The sequence below is a fragment of the Helicoverpa zea genome, chromosome 10, assembly GCF_022581195.2.
Source record: "Helicoverpa zea isolate HzStark_Cry1AcR chromosome 10, ilHelZeax1.1, whole genome shotgun sequence".
Taxonomy (NCBI): domain Eukaryota; kingdom Metazoa; phylum Arthropoda; class Insecta; order Lepidoptera; family Noctuidae; genus Helicoverpa; species Helicoverpa zea.
The window spans coordinates 7,994,651-8,011,875 of NC_061461.1; the positions used below are offsets into that span (position 1 = coordinate 7,994,651).

Sequence of the window (17,225 nt, forward strand, 5' to 3'; positions counted from 1 at the left end):
AACTTCAAAGGATGTCTTTGGTCAAACGGTAAATGCAATAATTTCATTTTCCTTTTGGATTTTTTACTTGGCTTTCATGTCTTTCAAATGTGAACGATTACTCTCAGTGCGCAACGAAACAAAAATTCTGGTAAACAAAATCATCATGAACTATGATCTGCCGACGACCATGAGAGCTCAAGCTAAAGCGTTCATGCAACTCGTGGAGGCGTGGCCGTTGCGTATCCATATTTACAATATGTTCTCAGTAGACATAACGCTGATGTTGAAATTTATAAGTGTGGCCACAACTTACTTTATTGTAGTTATTCAAGTAGTAAATTTTTCTTAGGTTAGCAAGGTTAATTGATTCTTCCTAATTTTTGTTTGTAGCAATTGTCTGGTATTGAATAAATGTGTCTGATGTGATCATTAGCTTTGTTTCTTTTCAGTATTCCGCAGCAACACCTACCGTAAAGACTTTATTTGATTGATTTTTCCCCCATTTGCTAGGCCACCAATCCATCTTTTTCTTCAATCAAGTATATTGAAGTATAATAATGAAGTAGTAAGATAAGATAAGATAAAGCCTTTATTTCTCTGACCATTTGTACAAAGTTTAAACTTAAGAATAATAAAAACTGAAAATAATAAACAGAAATGAAAATGTTTTATGTATACTTTGCAGCAACTGGATGGTCAGGCTGTCCTTCGACATAGGCCTCCCCTAATTGTATCCAGGTGTCCCTGTCCCGAGCTAACTTTCTCCATCCCTTTGGTAGGTCATCTTCCTATTTTTTTATTTGACGGCCTTGTTGTCTTTTCCCATTTCTAGGATACCATTCTATTACATCCCTTGTCCATTTGTCTTTATTTGTTCTAATAATATGTCCAGTCCAACTCCATTTTAGTTTCTTTATTTTTTGTATGACATCATTTACTTTGGTTTTTTTCCTGATTTTTGTAAGGTTCCACCTATCTTTTAGTTTGATGTTTAACATGCTTCTCTCCATACTGTGTTGACAAACGCTTAGTTTTTTGTTGTTTTTAGTTGTAGCTGGCCATGTTTGGCATCCGTATGTAAGACAGGGGAGAATAGTTGAGTTAAATAATTTACTTTTCACTGCTATAGGGATTGATTTATTCTTGGTTATTTCTTTGAGAGACCAATAACGTTTCCATGTGTTACTGATTCTTCTGTCAATTTCTTTTGTATATTGGTCTTTAGTTGATATTAGCTGTCCTAGATACACATACTCATCAACATATTCAATTGTAGTTTCTCCCACATTTATATTATTTTGTAGTGAATTAGTCATTAGTTTAGTTTTTTCGGAGTTCATTGACAAGCCGGCTTTGATGCTTTCTTGATCTAATTGATACATCATGACCTGAAGTGTCTCAGGGTTTTCAGCGAATAGCGCTAAGTCATCTGCAAATCTTAGATGACTGAGTTTTATACCATTCACATTTATTCCATAATCATCCCAGTCTAGGTTCCTAAATATGCCTTCTAATACTGCGGTGAAGAGTCTCGGGGACAGCGGGTCACCCTGTCTGACACCTCTTTGAATGGTGAATTCATCACCTTGTTTTTCTAACAATGAAGTAGTACATCATTTCAAATATGTCACCGTTAAAACGACATCCATATTGTGCAGTGTTTAGTTCCGGACTTTCAAAATATTTTATTAAATGTATATTGATATTCATATGTCCTATTGCTTAGTTTTTGGACTGCTTCATCAGCAAATAATCTAGCAACAATTAATATCTTATTGTTTAAATGATCACTTAAGTTAATGACTAGAATAATCCAATAATTGAAAAATTATCAAAAGACAACAAGAAGTCTTAATACAAGCAATGTCTATAGCGATATAGCTTACCTTTATATATAATTTTCTTTAAAAATTGAACCTGAAAATATGTCTGAATCTATACCTGATTTCACAACTGAATATAAATTAGGACATGAGAAACGTATTATCGATACTCTTAATGTTATTATGAAAATTGAAAGGGTTTGCGGATTGTTTAGATTTGCGTTTGTAAACCAAAAGCTTCAAGAACCTACTTGGATGATGAAAACTATTTCTATGTGTATTTCAATTACATGTGCTTTCCTCTTTTTCTATGTTACTGTAAATTCATTTAACATTCATTTTGACAAAATCTCCGCAGCAAATTTCTTTAACCTAACGTGTGTTGTAGTGAAGGGAATTCAATACATTGTCATCATTGTGACCACTACTTTTATTTTTAATTCAACCAATATTTGTATCATAACTACGCTTGTAAATCTAGATGTCAAGATGGAATTAGAGAATATCAAGAGTTTTTATAAAAAATCTCTTTTAGAATCCTACAAATATCTTATTTTAATTGGCTCCATTCAGGTTGTCATAATCAGTTTAAACGCTTTAACAATATATGTGGCATGGGCACTTGTAGTTGGAGTGATCTCCTTTGTACAAAGGCTGGAAATTATAACTTTTTGTAAATATATTGACTTATTAAGACGCAGACTGCAAATTATTAATAAATATTTAAAAACCTTTGTTAATGAACAAGACAGATAATCCGAAACAATTTTCACAATTGAAACCGAAACTATTGTAACAAACGATACGGCCAATTTAATAGGCGATGCGTCAGAGAGTAACACTAAAATACGTGACCTGGCTCAGATGTATGGCATGATCGCACATACCTGTTCTATGATCGGCAAAATTTTCAGCCTACAGATTCTTACGATACTTATAAGTGTCTTTATATTATTAATTACCATCATGTACAACAACCTCATCATTTACCAAACATCTATGCATGTCTTTGGTCGAACAGTAAATGCAATAGTTTCATTTTCCGTTTGGCTTTTTTACTTTGCTTTCATGTCTTTCAAATGTGAACGATTACTCTCAGTGCGCAACGAAACAAAAATTCTGGTAAACAAAATCATCATGAACTATGATCTGCCGACGACAATGAGAGATCAAGCTAAAGCGTTCATGCAACTCGTGGAGGCGTGGCGGTTGCGTATCCATATTTACGATATGATCTCAGTAGACATAACGCTGATGTTGAAATTCATAAGTGTGGCCACAACTTACTTTATTGTAATTATTCAAGTAGTTCATTTTTCATAGATTATCCTGGTGATTTGTTTCTTTCCGATTTTTGTTTATAGCAATTCTCTGGTATTGAATAAATGAGTGTCATCATATTTATATTTGTTTTCAGTATTCCGCAACAATACCTACAATAAAGACCTTATCTGATTTGGATCGATCCATACCCATCTCTTTACTTTGAGAATCGGTCTGATCCCCAAAAACAAATTCCCATTTTGACCTAATACTTACCGAACCATAATTACTGCAACTCTTTGTTGTTCACACTGATAACACTCTGACACGCGCTTTCCTTCTACTATTCTGCGGAAATGTATTCAACTGATTTGATTTATAAGGCAGTTTGGTGCATAAGTACATTATCCAACCTCATTGCACTAGCATTCGGCTGTGAATGATTACTTTGAGCACGAAATAAAACTAGGATTCTGGTCAACAGGATAGCCATGGACGATGATCTCCCTACGAGTATAAGAGCCGAGAGCTTCTTTTGGAAGCCTCAGTCGTACGGGCCTAGGTGTCATTAGCGAACTGGCCCGCCAACATCAACGAGGAGCCGGAGTGGTTCCGGGAGACCATGTGGAAAATCTGCGATGTGGCCATGCCCCGATTCAGAAAGGACGCGCCCTTCGCCATGTACTGGGGGTCGCGCGAGTTTGCGTCTCCGCGAGACACTTGTAGACAGGACTCCGCTAGCTCCGTATCCGCCCTCCGGATGCGGCTTAAAGCCAAAAATACCGCCCCACGGCCTGATAATCTGCCTGGCACCCAGGCCCTTTTAAGCTCTTGAGCTTCGACTGGAGGCACTGTTTTACAAGGAGTGCCTGCCGACCTCCTCAACGCAGTTCCTCGGGCAACCCAACACCCCTAAGTAGGATTGCTTGTCAGACTTACTGGGTGCTGACTACCCGTAACGACTGCCAGAGGTTGAAGAGACAGCCGAGACCTACAGGAGATCATGCCCTCTACAACACGGTCATTCGAGTCTAAGATATACTTAGAAAGTACATACATACAAACTTAGAAAACTTGCATTGGTTCTTGCCTGTCCTGGAATCGAACCCACACATACTTGAGAGATTGGTCCTTTAGTCACTAGGCGCCACGACTTGTTTTTCTTATTTAACCGAAATTAATCAAGAATATTGAATCTGATTTTGATCTTGATTGAATTTGGTTTTATACTGTCGAAGTATTACAAACATTATTTGTTTAGTTCCGGACTTACAAAATATTTGGTGACTAAATATTTATTAAAATTCAAATGACCAATTACTTGGATAGCCCTATCGTCAAATAATCTAGTAACCATGAGTATTTTACAGTAATGATCACTAAAGTTAATGACTTGAACATTCCAATAATCAAGAATTATTAAGAGACAACAAGAAGTGAACAAGAAGCAAGGTCTAACGTTACGAATTGACGTAATCGTTTTCTTTTAATAATGGAACCTGAAGATATATCTGAATCTGTATCTGATTTCGCAACTGATCATAAATTAGGACATGACAAACGTATTATCGAAACTCTTAATGTTATTATAAAAATTGAAAATGTTTGTGGATTGTTCAGATTTGCTTTTGTAAACGGAAAGCTTCGAGAACCAACTTGGATGATGAAAATGATATCCTTGTTTATTTCAATTACATGTGCCTGCCTCTTTTTCTACGTATCTATAAATTCCTTTCACATTAATATTGATAACATCTCTGTGGCAAATTTCTTAAACCTTATTTGTGTTGTAGCGACGGGAACTCAATACATGGTTAATATTATGACCATTACTTTTATTTTTAATTCTACTAATATTTGTATCATAACCACACTTGCAAATCTAGATGTAAAGATGAAATTAGAGAATATCAAGAATTTTTATAAAAAATCAATGTTGGAATCGTACAAATATGTTATTTCTATTGGTATAATTCAGGTTGTCATAATCAGTTTAGATGCTTTAACAATAAATGTGGCATGGGCACTTACGGCTGGAATGATCTCCTTTGTACAAAGGCTGGAAATTATAACTTTTTGTAAATATATTGACTTATTAAGACGCAGACTGCAAATTATAAATAAATATTTAAAAACCTTTGTTAATGAACAAGACAGAAAATCCGAAACAATTTTCACAATTGAAACCGAAACTATTGTAACAAACGACACGGCCAATTTAATAGGCGATGCGTCAGAGAGTAACACTAAAATACGCGACCTGGCTCAGATGTATGGCATGATCGCACATACCTGTTCTATGATCGGCAAAATTTTCAGCCTACAGATTCTTACGATACTTATAAGTGTCTTTATATTATTAATTACCATCATGTACAACAACCTCATCATTTACCAAACATCAATGTATGTCTTTGGTCGAACAGTAAATGCAATAGTTTCATTTTCCTTTTGGCTTTTTTACTTTGCTTTCATGTCTTTCAAATGTGAACGATTACTCTCAGTGCGCAACGAAACAAAAATTCTGGTAAACAAAATCATCATGAACTATGATCTGCCGACGACAATGAGAGATCAAGCTAAAGCGTTCATGCAACTCGTGGAGGCGTGGCCGTTGCGTATCCATATTTACGATATGTTCTCAGTAGACATAACGCTGATGTTGAAATTCATAAGTGTGGCCACAACTTACTTTATTATAATTATTCAAGTAGTTAATTTTTCACAGATTATCCTGGTGATTTGTTTCTTTCCGATTTTTGTTTATAGCAATTCTCTGGTATTGAATAAATGAGTGTCATCATATTTATATTTGTTTTCAGTATTCCGCAAAAATATCTACAATAAAGACCTTATCTGATTTGGATCGATCCATACCCATCTCTTTACTTTGAAAATCGGTCTGATCCCCAAAAACAAATTCCCATTTTGACCTAATACTTACCGAACCATAATTACTGCAACTCTTTGTTGTTCACACTGATAACACTCTGACATGCGCTTTCCTTCTACTAGTCTGCGGAAATGTATTCAACTGATTTGATTTATAAGGCAGTTTGGTGCATAAGTACATTATCCAACCTCATTGTACTAGCATTCGGCTGTGAATGATTACTTTGAGCACGAAATAAAACTAGAATTCTGGTCAACAGGATAGCCATGGACGATGATCTCCCTACGAGAATAAGAGCCGAGAGCTTCTTTTGGAAGCCTCAGTCGTACGGGCCTAGGTGTCATTAGCGAACTGGCCCGCCAACATCAACGAGGAGCAGGAGTGGTTCCGGGAGACCATGTGGAAAATCTGCGATGTGGCCATGCCCCGATTCAGAAAGGACGCGCCCTTCGCCGGGTACTGGGGGTCGCGCGAGTTTGCATCTCCGCGAGACACTTGTAGACAGGACTCCGCTAGCTCCGTATCCGCCCTCCGGATGCGGCTTAAAGCCAAAAATACCGCCCCACGGCCTGATAATCTGCCTGGCACCCAGGCCTTTTTAATCTCTTGAGCTTCGACTGGAGGCACTGTTTTACGAGGAGTGCCTACCGACCTCCTCAACGCAGTTTCTCGGGTAACCCAAACACCCCTAAGTAGGATTGCTTGTCAGACTTACTGGGTGCTGACTACCCGTAACGACTGCCAGAGGTTGACGACACAGGCGAGACCTACAGGAGATCATGCCCTCTACAACACGGTCATTCGAGTCTAAGATATACTTAGAAAGTACATACATACAAACTTAGAAAACTTGCATTGGTTCTTGCCTATCCTGGAATCGAACCCACACATACTTGAGAGATTGGTCCTTTAGTCACTAGGCGCCACGACTTTTTTTTTAATCAATCAAATTCAATCAAGAATATTGAATATGATTTTAATCTTGATTGAATTTGATTTTATACCATCGAAGTATACAAAGGAACTAATAAAATGTCACCGTGAAAACGACATCCATATAGTGCTACTGTGTTTAGTTCCAGACTTTCAAAATATTTGTCTAAATATTTATTGAAATTCAAATGACCAATTACTTGGATAGCCCTATCGTCAAATAATCAAGTAACCATGAATATTACATAGTTACAGTAATGATCACTAAAGTTAATGACTTGAACATTCCAATAATCAAGAATTATTAAAAGACAACAAGAAGTGAACAAGAAGCAAGGTCTAACGTTACGAATTGACGTAATCGTTTTCTTTTAATAATGGAACCTGAAAATATATCTGAATCTGTATCTGATTTCGCAACTGATCATAAATTAGGACATGACAAACGTATTATCGAAACTCTTAATGTTATTATAAAAATTGAAAATGTTTGTGGATTGTTCAGATTTGCTTTTGTAAACGAAAAGCTTCGAGAACCAACTTGGATGATGAAAATGATATCCTTGTTTATTTCAATTACATGTGCCTGCCTCTTTTTCTACTTATCTATAAATTCCTTTCACATTAATATTGATAACATCTCTGTGGCAAATTTCTTAAACCTTATTTGTGTTGTAGTGAAGGGAATTCAATACATTGTCATCATTGTGACCACTACTTTTATTTTTAATTCAACCAATATTTGTATCGTAACTACGCTTGCAAATCTAGATGTCAAGATGGAATTAGAGAATATCAAGAATTTTTATAAAAAATCTCTTTTAGAATCCTACAAATATCTTATTTTAATTGGCTCCATTCAGGTTGTCATAATCAGTTTAGACGCTTTAACAATATATGTGGCATGGGCACTTGCAGTTGGAGTGATCTCCTTTGTACAAAGGCTGGAAATTATAACTTTTTGTAAATATATTGACTTATTAAGACGCAGACTGCAAATTATAAATAAATATTTAAAAACCTTTGTTAATGAACAAGACAGAAAATCCGAAACAATTTTCACAATTGAAACCGAAACTATTGTAACAAACGACACGGCCAATTTAATAGGCGATGCGTCAGAGAGTAACACTAAAATACGCGACCTGGCTCAGATGTATGGCATGATCGCACATACCTGTTCTATGATCGGCAAAATTTTCAGCCTACAGATTATACGATACTTATAAGTGTCTTTATATTATTAATTACCATCATGTACAACAACCTCATCATTTACCAAACATCAATGTATGTCTTTGGTCGAACAGTAAATGCAATAATTTCATTTTCCTTTTGGCTTTTTTACTTTGCTTTCATGTCTTTCAAATGTGAACGATTACTCTCAGTGCGCAACGAAACAAAAATTCTGGTAAACAAAATCATCATGAACTATGATCTGCCGACGACAATGAGAGATCAAGCTAAAGCGTTCATGCAACTCGTGGAGGCGTGGCCGTTGCGTATCCATATTTACGATATGTTCTCAGTAGACATAACGCTGATGTTGAAATTCATAAGTGTGGCTACAACTTACTTTATTGTAGTCATTCAAGTAATAAATTTTTCTAAGGTTAGCTTGGTGAATTGTTTTTCTTGATTTTTGTTTGTAACAATTGTCTGGTATTAAATAAATGTGTGTGATATCAGCATAATGTATATTTGTGTTCAGTGCTCCTTAAAATACCTGTTATATCCTGTGTCGAAAAAATCAAGTGGCGATGACCTTTGGGTTCTAGTGCTAGGGGTCGGAGGAAAATGAAATACCCCTCCCTCCATCTGCTGTGCTTATATATTTCCCAAAGCAGTATGCTTGAAGGAGTGAGTTACATCCAGCCTAGGTCTCGAAAGCCATGGGACTACCACACCGGTAGACATCATGCGCGCCAAAGACGCTGACTAAAGAATAGTTCGCCATCTTGTAATGATCATGTCCGTTTCGAAGGTGTGTTTATATTCGTGGCAGCAAAGTTCCAAAGAGAAAAGGAACTATATTCTATACTAGTTTCAGACAACTTGTCATCGATTTCATCTTTATCGAAAGTCAAAGGAGCAACTGGGAAAGCTAAATACCTAGTGTATGTACGAGTATGTACTAAATATATAAAGGTACAACATGTTTGCTATAATCCCATACATGCCCTAGGTTTTTATCGAATAATTACTTTCACATGAATATTTTACTACTACAAAAAGTCAACAATTTCGTCCATTACAATATTAGAACTCTACTCAAACAAAATTACTAGATACGATGTAATGACAAATAACAATTTTCTATATGGATATTTTACCCATACCTGACGAATTAATTTTAAAATATTATTGATTAAAATTCAGCTCAGACATAGTTCTGATGTCAACTACGTGTGACAAACTATCGACAGAGCACAAAGAAATGAAAATTCTAGCAAACAAAATTATCATGAACTATGATCTGCCGACGACAATGAGAGATCAAGCTTAAGCGTTCATGCAACTCGTGGAGGCGTGGCCGTTGCGTATCCACATTTACGATATGTTCTCAGAGGACATAACACAGTACATCTAACTGATTGCGGACATTCATGGAATTTAGTTTTATTCACAGGACATATTTAATAGGGACATGCTGTAGAGATTGAACTACATATTTTTTTTGTCTTATAAATGGTAAACAAAGTGATAAAATATTACCTGAAAAAACCCATATATATAAGGAATCTGTAAGAAGAATATCCTATATGGAAGTATTTTATTTCCCAGCGAAACGCTGTGCTTACAAGCAAAAAATATCTAAGAAAATTTAATGGGCTACAGACCTACTACAGTGCAGAACCATAAAACTAATGATTATTTATGGAAAATTACTCCCTTATGTTTCAAGTTTCATTACGATAATAGATACTGAGTTTAATCCATTTTGTATTGTCGTGCTGCCCACATGCAACGTTTCGTAATGAAAGATAATAACGAAGTAAAAGCAAAGAAGCCAGGTGAATCAAATATGGAAAAACAGGAAGAAAACGAGTATAATGATAAGCTGGCCAAAATTATGTACACTAAGAAACCAGTCACAATTTTAGAATACTGTTTTGGCGCAATCAAGTTTTACTTTCGCAATGGCCAGATGCATGCACCCAACAAAATAATTAAAGGAACGTATGTTTTCTTCGTTGTTTTGTATACTTTTGTATTATTTGAATATTTTTATGAATCCATCCAAACTAATGATTTAAACAGTAAGATTGTACTTGCAGCTTTGCCCGGTATTATAGTGTTCATCCAATACATTGCCTCTTCAATCAAGAACTCTTCTAATTCTTATCCAAAGTTGAATATTGAAATTATTACAACATTTGCTAAACTTGATACATTACTCCAAGTCGAAGATATAAATAACTATTATAATATATCACGTTCTAAAGTCAACTTAATGGTGTTCCTGTTTATTGTCTTTCACTCTGTTAATTTATTATTAGAAATAATGACATATACATATCAAATATGGCTACCCATCATCTGGTTTCATCTATTTGTGACCCAAAAGATGGAAATAGTAAATTTTCTACACATCGTGTACATGTTAACATACAGGCTAGATGTGATTAATAAAATGTTGAGAACGTTTATCCTTGAAAACCGGCAAAAAGACGTTACGGTATTTATAATACGGAAAAAGATTAAAAATACACAGACAAAGAATTTTATTGGAAGCGCATCAGAAGACAACGAAAAAATACGGGATTTGTCAGCTATTTATAACATAATTGGGAATAATTGTTCGTTAACCAATAAAGTTTACAATTTCAACCTGCTAATGAGTCTTGTGACGGCTTTTGTATTTATATTAGTTGCCATTTGGCAGACACTCTCTTTATATCAGAGTTCTTCACAATATGACATGAAAGATATAATGAAAGTTACTCTCTGGTGTTGCAACACTGTTTTTAATTTGGCTGCCCTTGCAGTCATATGCGAAAAACTCCTTCGGACACGTAATAAGACTAGGATTCTGGTGAACAAGATAATAATGAACTATGATATGCCGACGACAATGAGAGATCAAGCTAAAGCATTCATGGAACTCGTGGAGGCGTGGCCGTTGCGATTCTTTGTATACGATATGTTTTCTATCGATATTACGCTTATATTGAATTTCATAAGTGTGGCGACAACCTATTTGATTGTCATAATCCAGATATCTCATTTCATTTAGTTTGATTTCTGTTATTAACATGAAGCGTTTCCACCTTTTAGTTATAAGAAGGATCATTGCAGAATACCTTTCTAGATCTGATCAATAGTATTTAAACTCATAGCTAATAAGATTAATAGGTGTAGTTGTATAATCTATGGTTTGGCTCACACATTCGTTTTGGTCTTGTGTTTGATGGTTTTGAAATAAATTTGTTTAATGGTTTTCCAATGTTTTTTTTTACCTAGATAATTATCCCTATATGACGCATTAAGTAACTATGTCATCCATCATATTCTGAGTACATCGTACATTGGAACGTTTGTAGCCGAGGGTTGCACGTGCCATAAACATTGGACCAAGGAAATTCCACACTTTACGATAATTAGATGATATCTATGAAAATAAACTAGCATTTCGAAGCAAGATTCTTCAATGCCCATTATAATAATGAACCTAACACAAATTAGTGAAATGGGTCATTTAAAGTAAGTTACTGTAGTAATATTATATTAGAGAGTACTACTTAACACAAACGTTTCGAATCTGTGAAAGCGATAACGATAGACGATAAGAAGTGGAAGCCGAATACGATAATAAAAACAAATCTTTTACAAGAATGACTCTTACAAAAAGTCACGAGAAGCAAATTATTGAAACTTTAAATATTTTCATCATAATTGAATATTTCTTCGGAATATTTCGATTTGAAAGAGTAAATGAAGAATTACGAGAACCCAATTGGAAAAAGAAAGTATTATCTTTTTGCATTACATCAACATGTGCTATCTCATTTGTAGCATACTCAGTGACTACACTAAATATCGTTATGCTTGCAACTATTAGGGAAGCAATATATATCAATTTAACTTGTATTACAACGATGCTCTTTCAATTCTGTAGCAGTGCTCTATCGACTACGTTCTTTTTTAATTTTACAAATATTCAAATTATTACAACGCTTGCTAACTTGGACGTCATGTTACAAATCGAAGACTACAAAAAGTTTTATAAGAAATCTCTTTTCACAACTTACAAATACGTCATTGTTGTGTTTATCACTCAAGTAACTCTTAGCATTATAGATGGTTTTACTGTGTACTTAGGATGGGCAGTCCCTGCGGCATTCCTAGATTTTAGTCAAAGATTGACAATCCTAACATTTTGTAAATATGTTGACTTGTTAAGACGCAGGCTAAAGATCATTAACAACTATTTAAAAGCATTTACGGATGAATGCGAAAAAGAGACTATAACAGTTTTTACATTAAGATCTAGAACTAACAAAACAACACAAGCAATCAATTTCATTGGCCATGCATCAGATAATAATACTAAAATACGTGATTTGGCTAGGATGTACGGCATGATTGGTCAAGCTTGTTCTATGGTCAACAAAATTTTTAACTTTCAGATTCTCACTGTGTTGTTTAATAGTTTTATTTTCATCATTACTATAATGTGGATAAGCCTCGTTATGTACCGGAATTCAAGTGATAACTTGGGTTTGTACATAAATGTTGTTTTATCATTTTTTTGTTGGATTTGTTACTTACTGTTCATCACAATTACATGCCAGCGTTTGGTTTCATTACGCAATAAGACAAAAATTCTACTGAATAAAATCGTCATGAACTATGATCTGCCGACGACAATGAGAGATCAAGCTAAAGCGTTCATGCAACTCGTGGAGGCCTTTCCGTTGCGTATCCACGTTTACGATATGTTTTCAATAGACATTTCGCTGATGTTGAAATTTATAAGTGTAGCCACAACTTACTTAATTGTTGTTATTCAAATATTTAACTTCTTTTAAACTGTCACGATTTTGTTCAAATAAAGCACAGTTTTACTATGTGAAGAGCTACCTTCATACGTTTGTAATGTTTTCTTCTATCACAAATAAAGTTATGTCACGTGATTGTTTTTTTTTCATTCGTAAAATAGAAATAAGCGTAAAGAAATTATTCAGATTAAATTGTGGGTCGAACGTAATAATTTATAATCTTGAGATATTATGGCTAGTACACCCCACGATATGATTGAACAGATGAGCCCATCACCATCCTACAATATGAAAAAGAGCCAGAAGCCGGTACTGCATTCATTACAGGCTTTTGAATCCTTTTCTGGAACTACAAACCAACATAATTACATTGTGTATAACATCAACTGTTTTGTCAACGAGTCTTATCTCAATATGACTATATCTGTGCCAGAGGTCAAATACGCAGTTGCTCCGTCAAATACTGCTTATGCTTCTAAGTACTAAGATTACTGGACTGAGGCCGATTCTTAAATTAGCTATGAAGAAGTCTAGGTCGACTATTATGATAATAAGCTTGTCTTGCTATGAATTTTTTGCTTGACATAGCACTATATCTACCAAAGTTTATCTATCATATTTTATTTATCCATATTTCTGCGTGACTTTGCGTTTCACTACGTAAATGAATAATACCTTTTACTAATGATGATTTACTTATACATATAATTGTTAAATATGTCAAAGTGTCCATTTATGTCAGCCACGGATCAGACTTTAATGTACATAGGAACAGGTGTCCTTGACCTATTACACCTCAATATTATAGAAACGTTTGTAAATGTCACACCAGGATAATCGTTATATTAACACTGAAATTGTCGTAGATAGAACAATTCATTTCGTGCCATCCTCGAATAACGAGTTGACGTTCAATCAGAATTCCTTCCGTGTTATAAAATAATATAATAACGTATCATTTCTTACTAACAATACAAACATGCAAGTTAATCCAGCAACAGTAAAGAAGCAAGAAAGTAAACCGAACATGGAACAGTTAGAAGAAAGTGAATACAATGACAAGATCGCAAAAGTTATGCGCTCCATGAAAACTATAACTATATTAGAATACTCCTACGGACTGTTTAAATTTCAGTTTACTAATGGGCAGTTGCAGCCCATCAATATATTAATAAAAATGACAGCTTTCCTCAGCATAGCAGCGTACATTTTTATGCTATACATAAATGTTTGTTTAACAAATGGAACGTTTTTTCTGGGCAGTTACACAGTCATACAATTTGTGCCTTCTATGGTAGTGTTATTACAATACATCATATCAACAATCAAAAACTTTTCGATATCAGAATCCTTGCTAAACATTCGTATATTTACTACTATTGCTAAGCTAGATAGTTTACTACGAGTCGAGGTTTTAAATGATTTCTATGAAATATTAGGGTCTAAAACGAACTTAATCATGCTGATTTTTGTTATTATTCATGCGGCCAATTTTGTGTTAGAATTTTTGACTTCAAACAAAACATTGTGGCTAGTATTTATATCTTATCATTTACATATGACCCAAGAAATTGAGTTACTAGCATTTTTCAATTGTGTCTCCATGATAACGTATAGAATACAGTTAATAAACAAATTCTTGAGTTTCTTTAATAATGGTCAAGAACAGAGGGATGTTACGGTTTTTTTAGTTAGAGAAAAAAATAACGAAGCGCAGGAAAAGTTGAATTTTGTTGGACGTGTGTCAGAAACTAATGTTAAATTACGAGATTTGGCAACAATGTATGACATCATTGGCAAGATTTGTTTGATGATTAACAAAGCTTATAATTTAAAGCTATTCATGATTCTCGTGACTGCTTTTACTTTCATCCTCGTAACCATTTGGCAGGCGCTCTCATTCTACCAGAGTCCTCAATATTGCACACAAGATTTTGTCAAGTTGTCTCTTTGGTGTTTCAGTACCGTTTGCAATCTGAGTGCACTTGCATTTGTTTGTGAAAGATTGCTTCGAGCACGAAACAAGACTAGGATTCTAGTGAACAAGATAATAATGAATTATGATCTGCCGAAGACGATGAGAGTACAAGCTAAAGCATTCATGGAACTTGTGGAGGCCTGGCCGCTACGTATCTATATTTATGATATGTTCTCTCTAGATATTACGCTATTATTAAAATTTATTAGCGTGGCAACTACTTATCTAATTGTTATCATCCAAATATTTCATTTTATTTAAGTTTTTAATTGTTACTTTAGTTTGATATCAGCTCAAGTAGGTAAACTCTAAATGGTAACTTTAGATTCTTATTTTCGATAAGCTACCTATAGGGATGTACGTATATTGTTTAATAATAATCTGGGTGTGTGATATCGAAAGCAATATCATCACATACTTTATGTTAAATTATTGTCTGCTCGATGTGAAAACTCTTGTGTGTAAAAAATAATTTTGTAAGAAATAAATTATAAAATAAATAATCTGCTGCATATTATTTATCGTCTTGATTATAATGTTTTAATTTTATATTTAGTTTTCAAATATATTTCATGGGTTTCAATTTGAATATAAAATGGAGAAAAATAACATCCATGATTAAGTGTATTAGATATTTCCTATTAGATATTAAATGTAAACAATGGAAAATTCCGGTTCAAGTCTAAAAGGTTCCATGGAAATTGTTTCCCAATGTATTAAGCTGCTTACAAAAATAGGTGGCTTAATCAATTTGTTAAATTACTTTCATACATGAAGTTAATTTATCATTACTGGCGATAAACAGGTACCTAATTATGTTATTGGAAAGATTGCTTTATCTTGGGCAATTTGACATTTTTGGTTACGAATAATAACTAGTATACTGGCGTTGCTTATTAATCCAGAGAATTCAGTCGAGATCAGACATGGAGTTCGGAAAAGATCAGGACAATGAATCAAACATTGACCAAGACTACAGTAACCAAAGAAAGAAAATCGTCAATATCTATAACAACATAAAACGTGAACTCATTTTGGAATACTTCACTGGGATTTACAGATTTCAACTCATCGACGGCGAGTTACGTACCTCAAATTGGAAATTGAAGGCATTAGGAATTCTCATCGTTTCAATCTACACTGCTGCTTTCATCTGGTTCATAATTCCAGACCCTTCAGATTGTATTACTGGATTACATGTTTTCTTAAACAATATTGACGATTTCCCTTGTATCTTTGTACTCATTCAATACATCGCTTCGATGATAACTTGCAATTTTCTCATGAACTCGAAGAATGTTCGTTCAATCACGTTGCTTGGAGAAGTGGATACTATTCTCCAGGTAGAAAAAATCGAAGACTTTTACAAGAAAATAGAATCTAAACTTAATAAGTACTTGATTCTTTTGATTTTAACTCATTTCATACACGGCGTTTTGGATGTGTTTAGCTCGGATGATATTATATGGGAAATGACAATTTTGCCACTATATTTAAACCAAAAAATAGTTGTGTTAATATTTTGTTCCTACGTTATCATGCTGAACAGTAGATTAAGGCTCATTAACAGCTACTTGAGAGAATTCATTCAAGAGCAAGATAAGAGAAGCATTCCAGTTTTCACAGTCAGGTACACAAAAACGAAGAATGAGAAAACTTTGAATTACATTGGACGTCCCTCAATACGAAATACTAAAATAAGAGATCTAGCAACAACTTATGACATCATGGGAGAAATATGTTTCATGGTAAATGAAATATTTAACTTCCAGATCTTTATATCCCTTGTGACTACATTTACGTTTATAGTCATTACTATTTGGACATCCCTGAACGTGTACCGTAAACCAGATTATCAGTCCAGTCAGCTGATAAACGTGTTGATTTGGTGTATGAATATGATATGTAATGTCGCAGCCATGTCATTTGCTTGTGAACGACTTCTTGTACTACGTAATGAGACAAGAATACTTGTGAACAAGATAATAATGAATTACAACCTGCCAAAGACGATGAGAGTGCAAGCTAAAGCGTTCATGGAACTCGTGGAGGCATGGCCATTACGTATCTATGTATACGATATGTTCTCCATAGATATCACACTCATGTTGAAGTTTATAAGTGTGGCGACCACCTATTTAATTGTACTTATACAAATATCTCACTTTATCTGAGCAGTACCGTCAGGATTATTTTACTTTTGAAACCTTTTAACATGAATATTTCTGTTATGTATTATTTTAACCAAGTTTCAAAAAAATAACAGATGTGTATTTTTACCATTCTGTATTTTCTCATCCGTCTTATTATCTATAGATAAAATATTAATGATACCTACGTTATTTCTTAAT

The 17,225-nt window shown here is 34.4% G+C and overlaps 3 protein-coding genes and 1 pseudogene across 3 annotated transcripts; all 4 read left to right on the top strand.

The window, feature by feature from the left end:
- Positions 1 to 555: 555 nt before the first annotated feature.
- Positions 556 to 3,923, top strand: LOC124633828 (annotated as a pseudogene).
- Positions 3,924 to 4,331: 408 nt separating this feature from the next.
- On the top strand, positions 4,332 to 8,092 carry LOC124633852. The gene has a single exon (XM_047169218.1). It carries the CDS (start codon positions 4,561 to 4,563, stop codon positions 5,860 to 5,862), a length of 1,302 nt encoding a protein of 433 aa, XP_047025174.1. The 5' UTR covers positions 4,332 to 4,560; the 3' UTR covers positions 5,863 to 8,092.
- A 1,889-nt stretch (positions 8,093 to 9,981) lies between these two features.
- LOC124634010 lies at positions 9,982 to 11,243 on the top strand. The gene has a single exon (XM_047169405.1). It carries the CDS (start codon positions 10,043 to 10,045, stop codon positions 11,129 to 11,131), a length of 1,089 nt encoding a protein of 362 aa, XP_047025361.1. The 5' UTR covers positions 9,982 to 10,042; the 3' UTR covers positions 11,132 to 11,243.
- A 4,557-nt stretch (positions 11,244 to 15,800) lies between these two features.
- On the top strand, positions 15,801 to 17,048 carry LOC124634142. The gene has a single exon (XM_047169566.1). It carries the CDS (start codon positions 15,801 to 15,803, stop codon positions 17,046 to 17,048), a length of 1,248 nt encoding a protein of 415 aa, XP_047025522.1.
- The last annotated feature ends 177 nt before the right edge of the window (positions 17,049 to 17,225 follow it).

Coding starts and splice junctions, on each gene's coding strand:
- LOC124634010 (XM_047169405.1), top strand. CDS start 10,043: ATGCATGCACCCAACAAAATAATTAAAGGAACGTATGTTTTCTTCGTT.
- LOC124634142 (XM_047169566.1), top strand. CDS start 15,801: ATGGAGTTCGGAAAAGATCAGGACAATGAATCAAACATTGACCAAGAC.
- LOC124633852 (XM_047169218.1), top strand. CDS start 4,561: ATGGAACCTGAAGATATATCTGAATCTGTATCTGATTTCGCAACTGAT.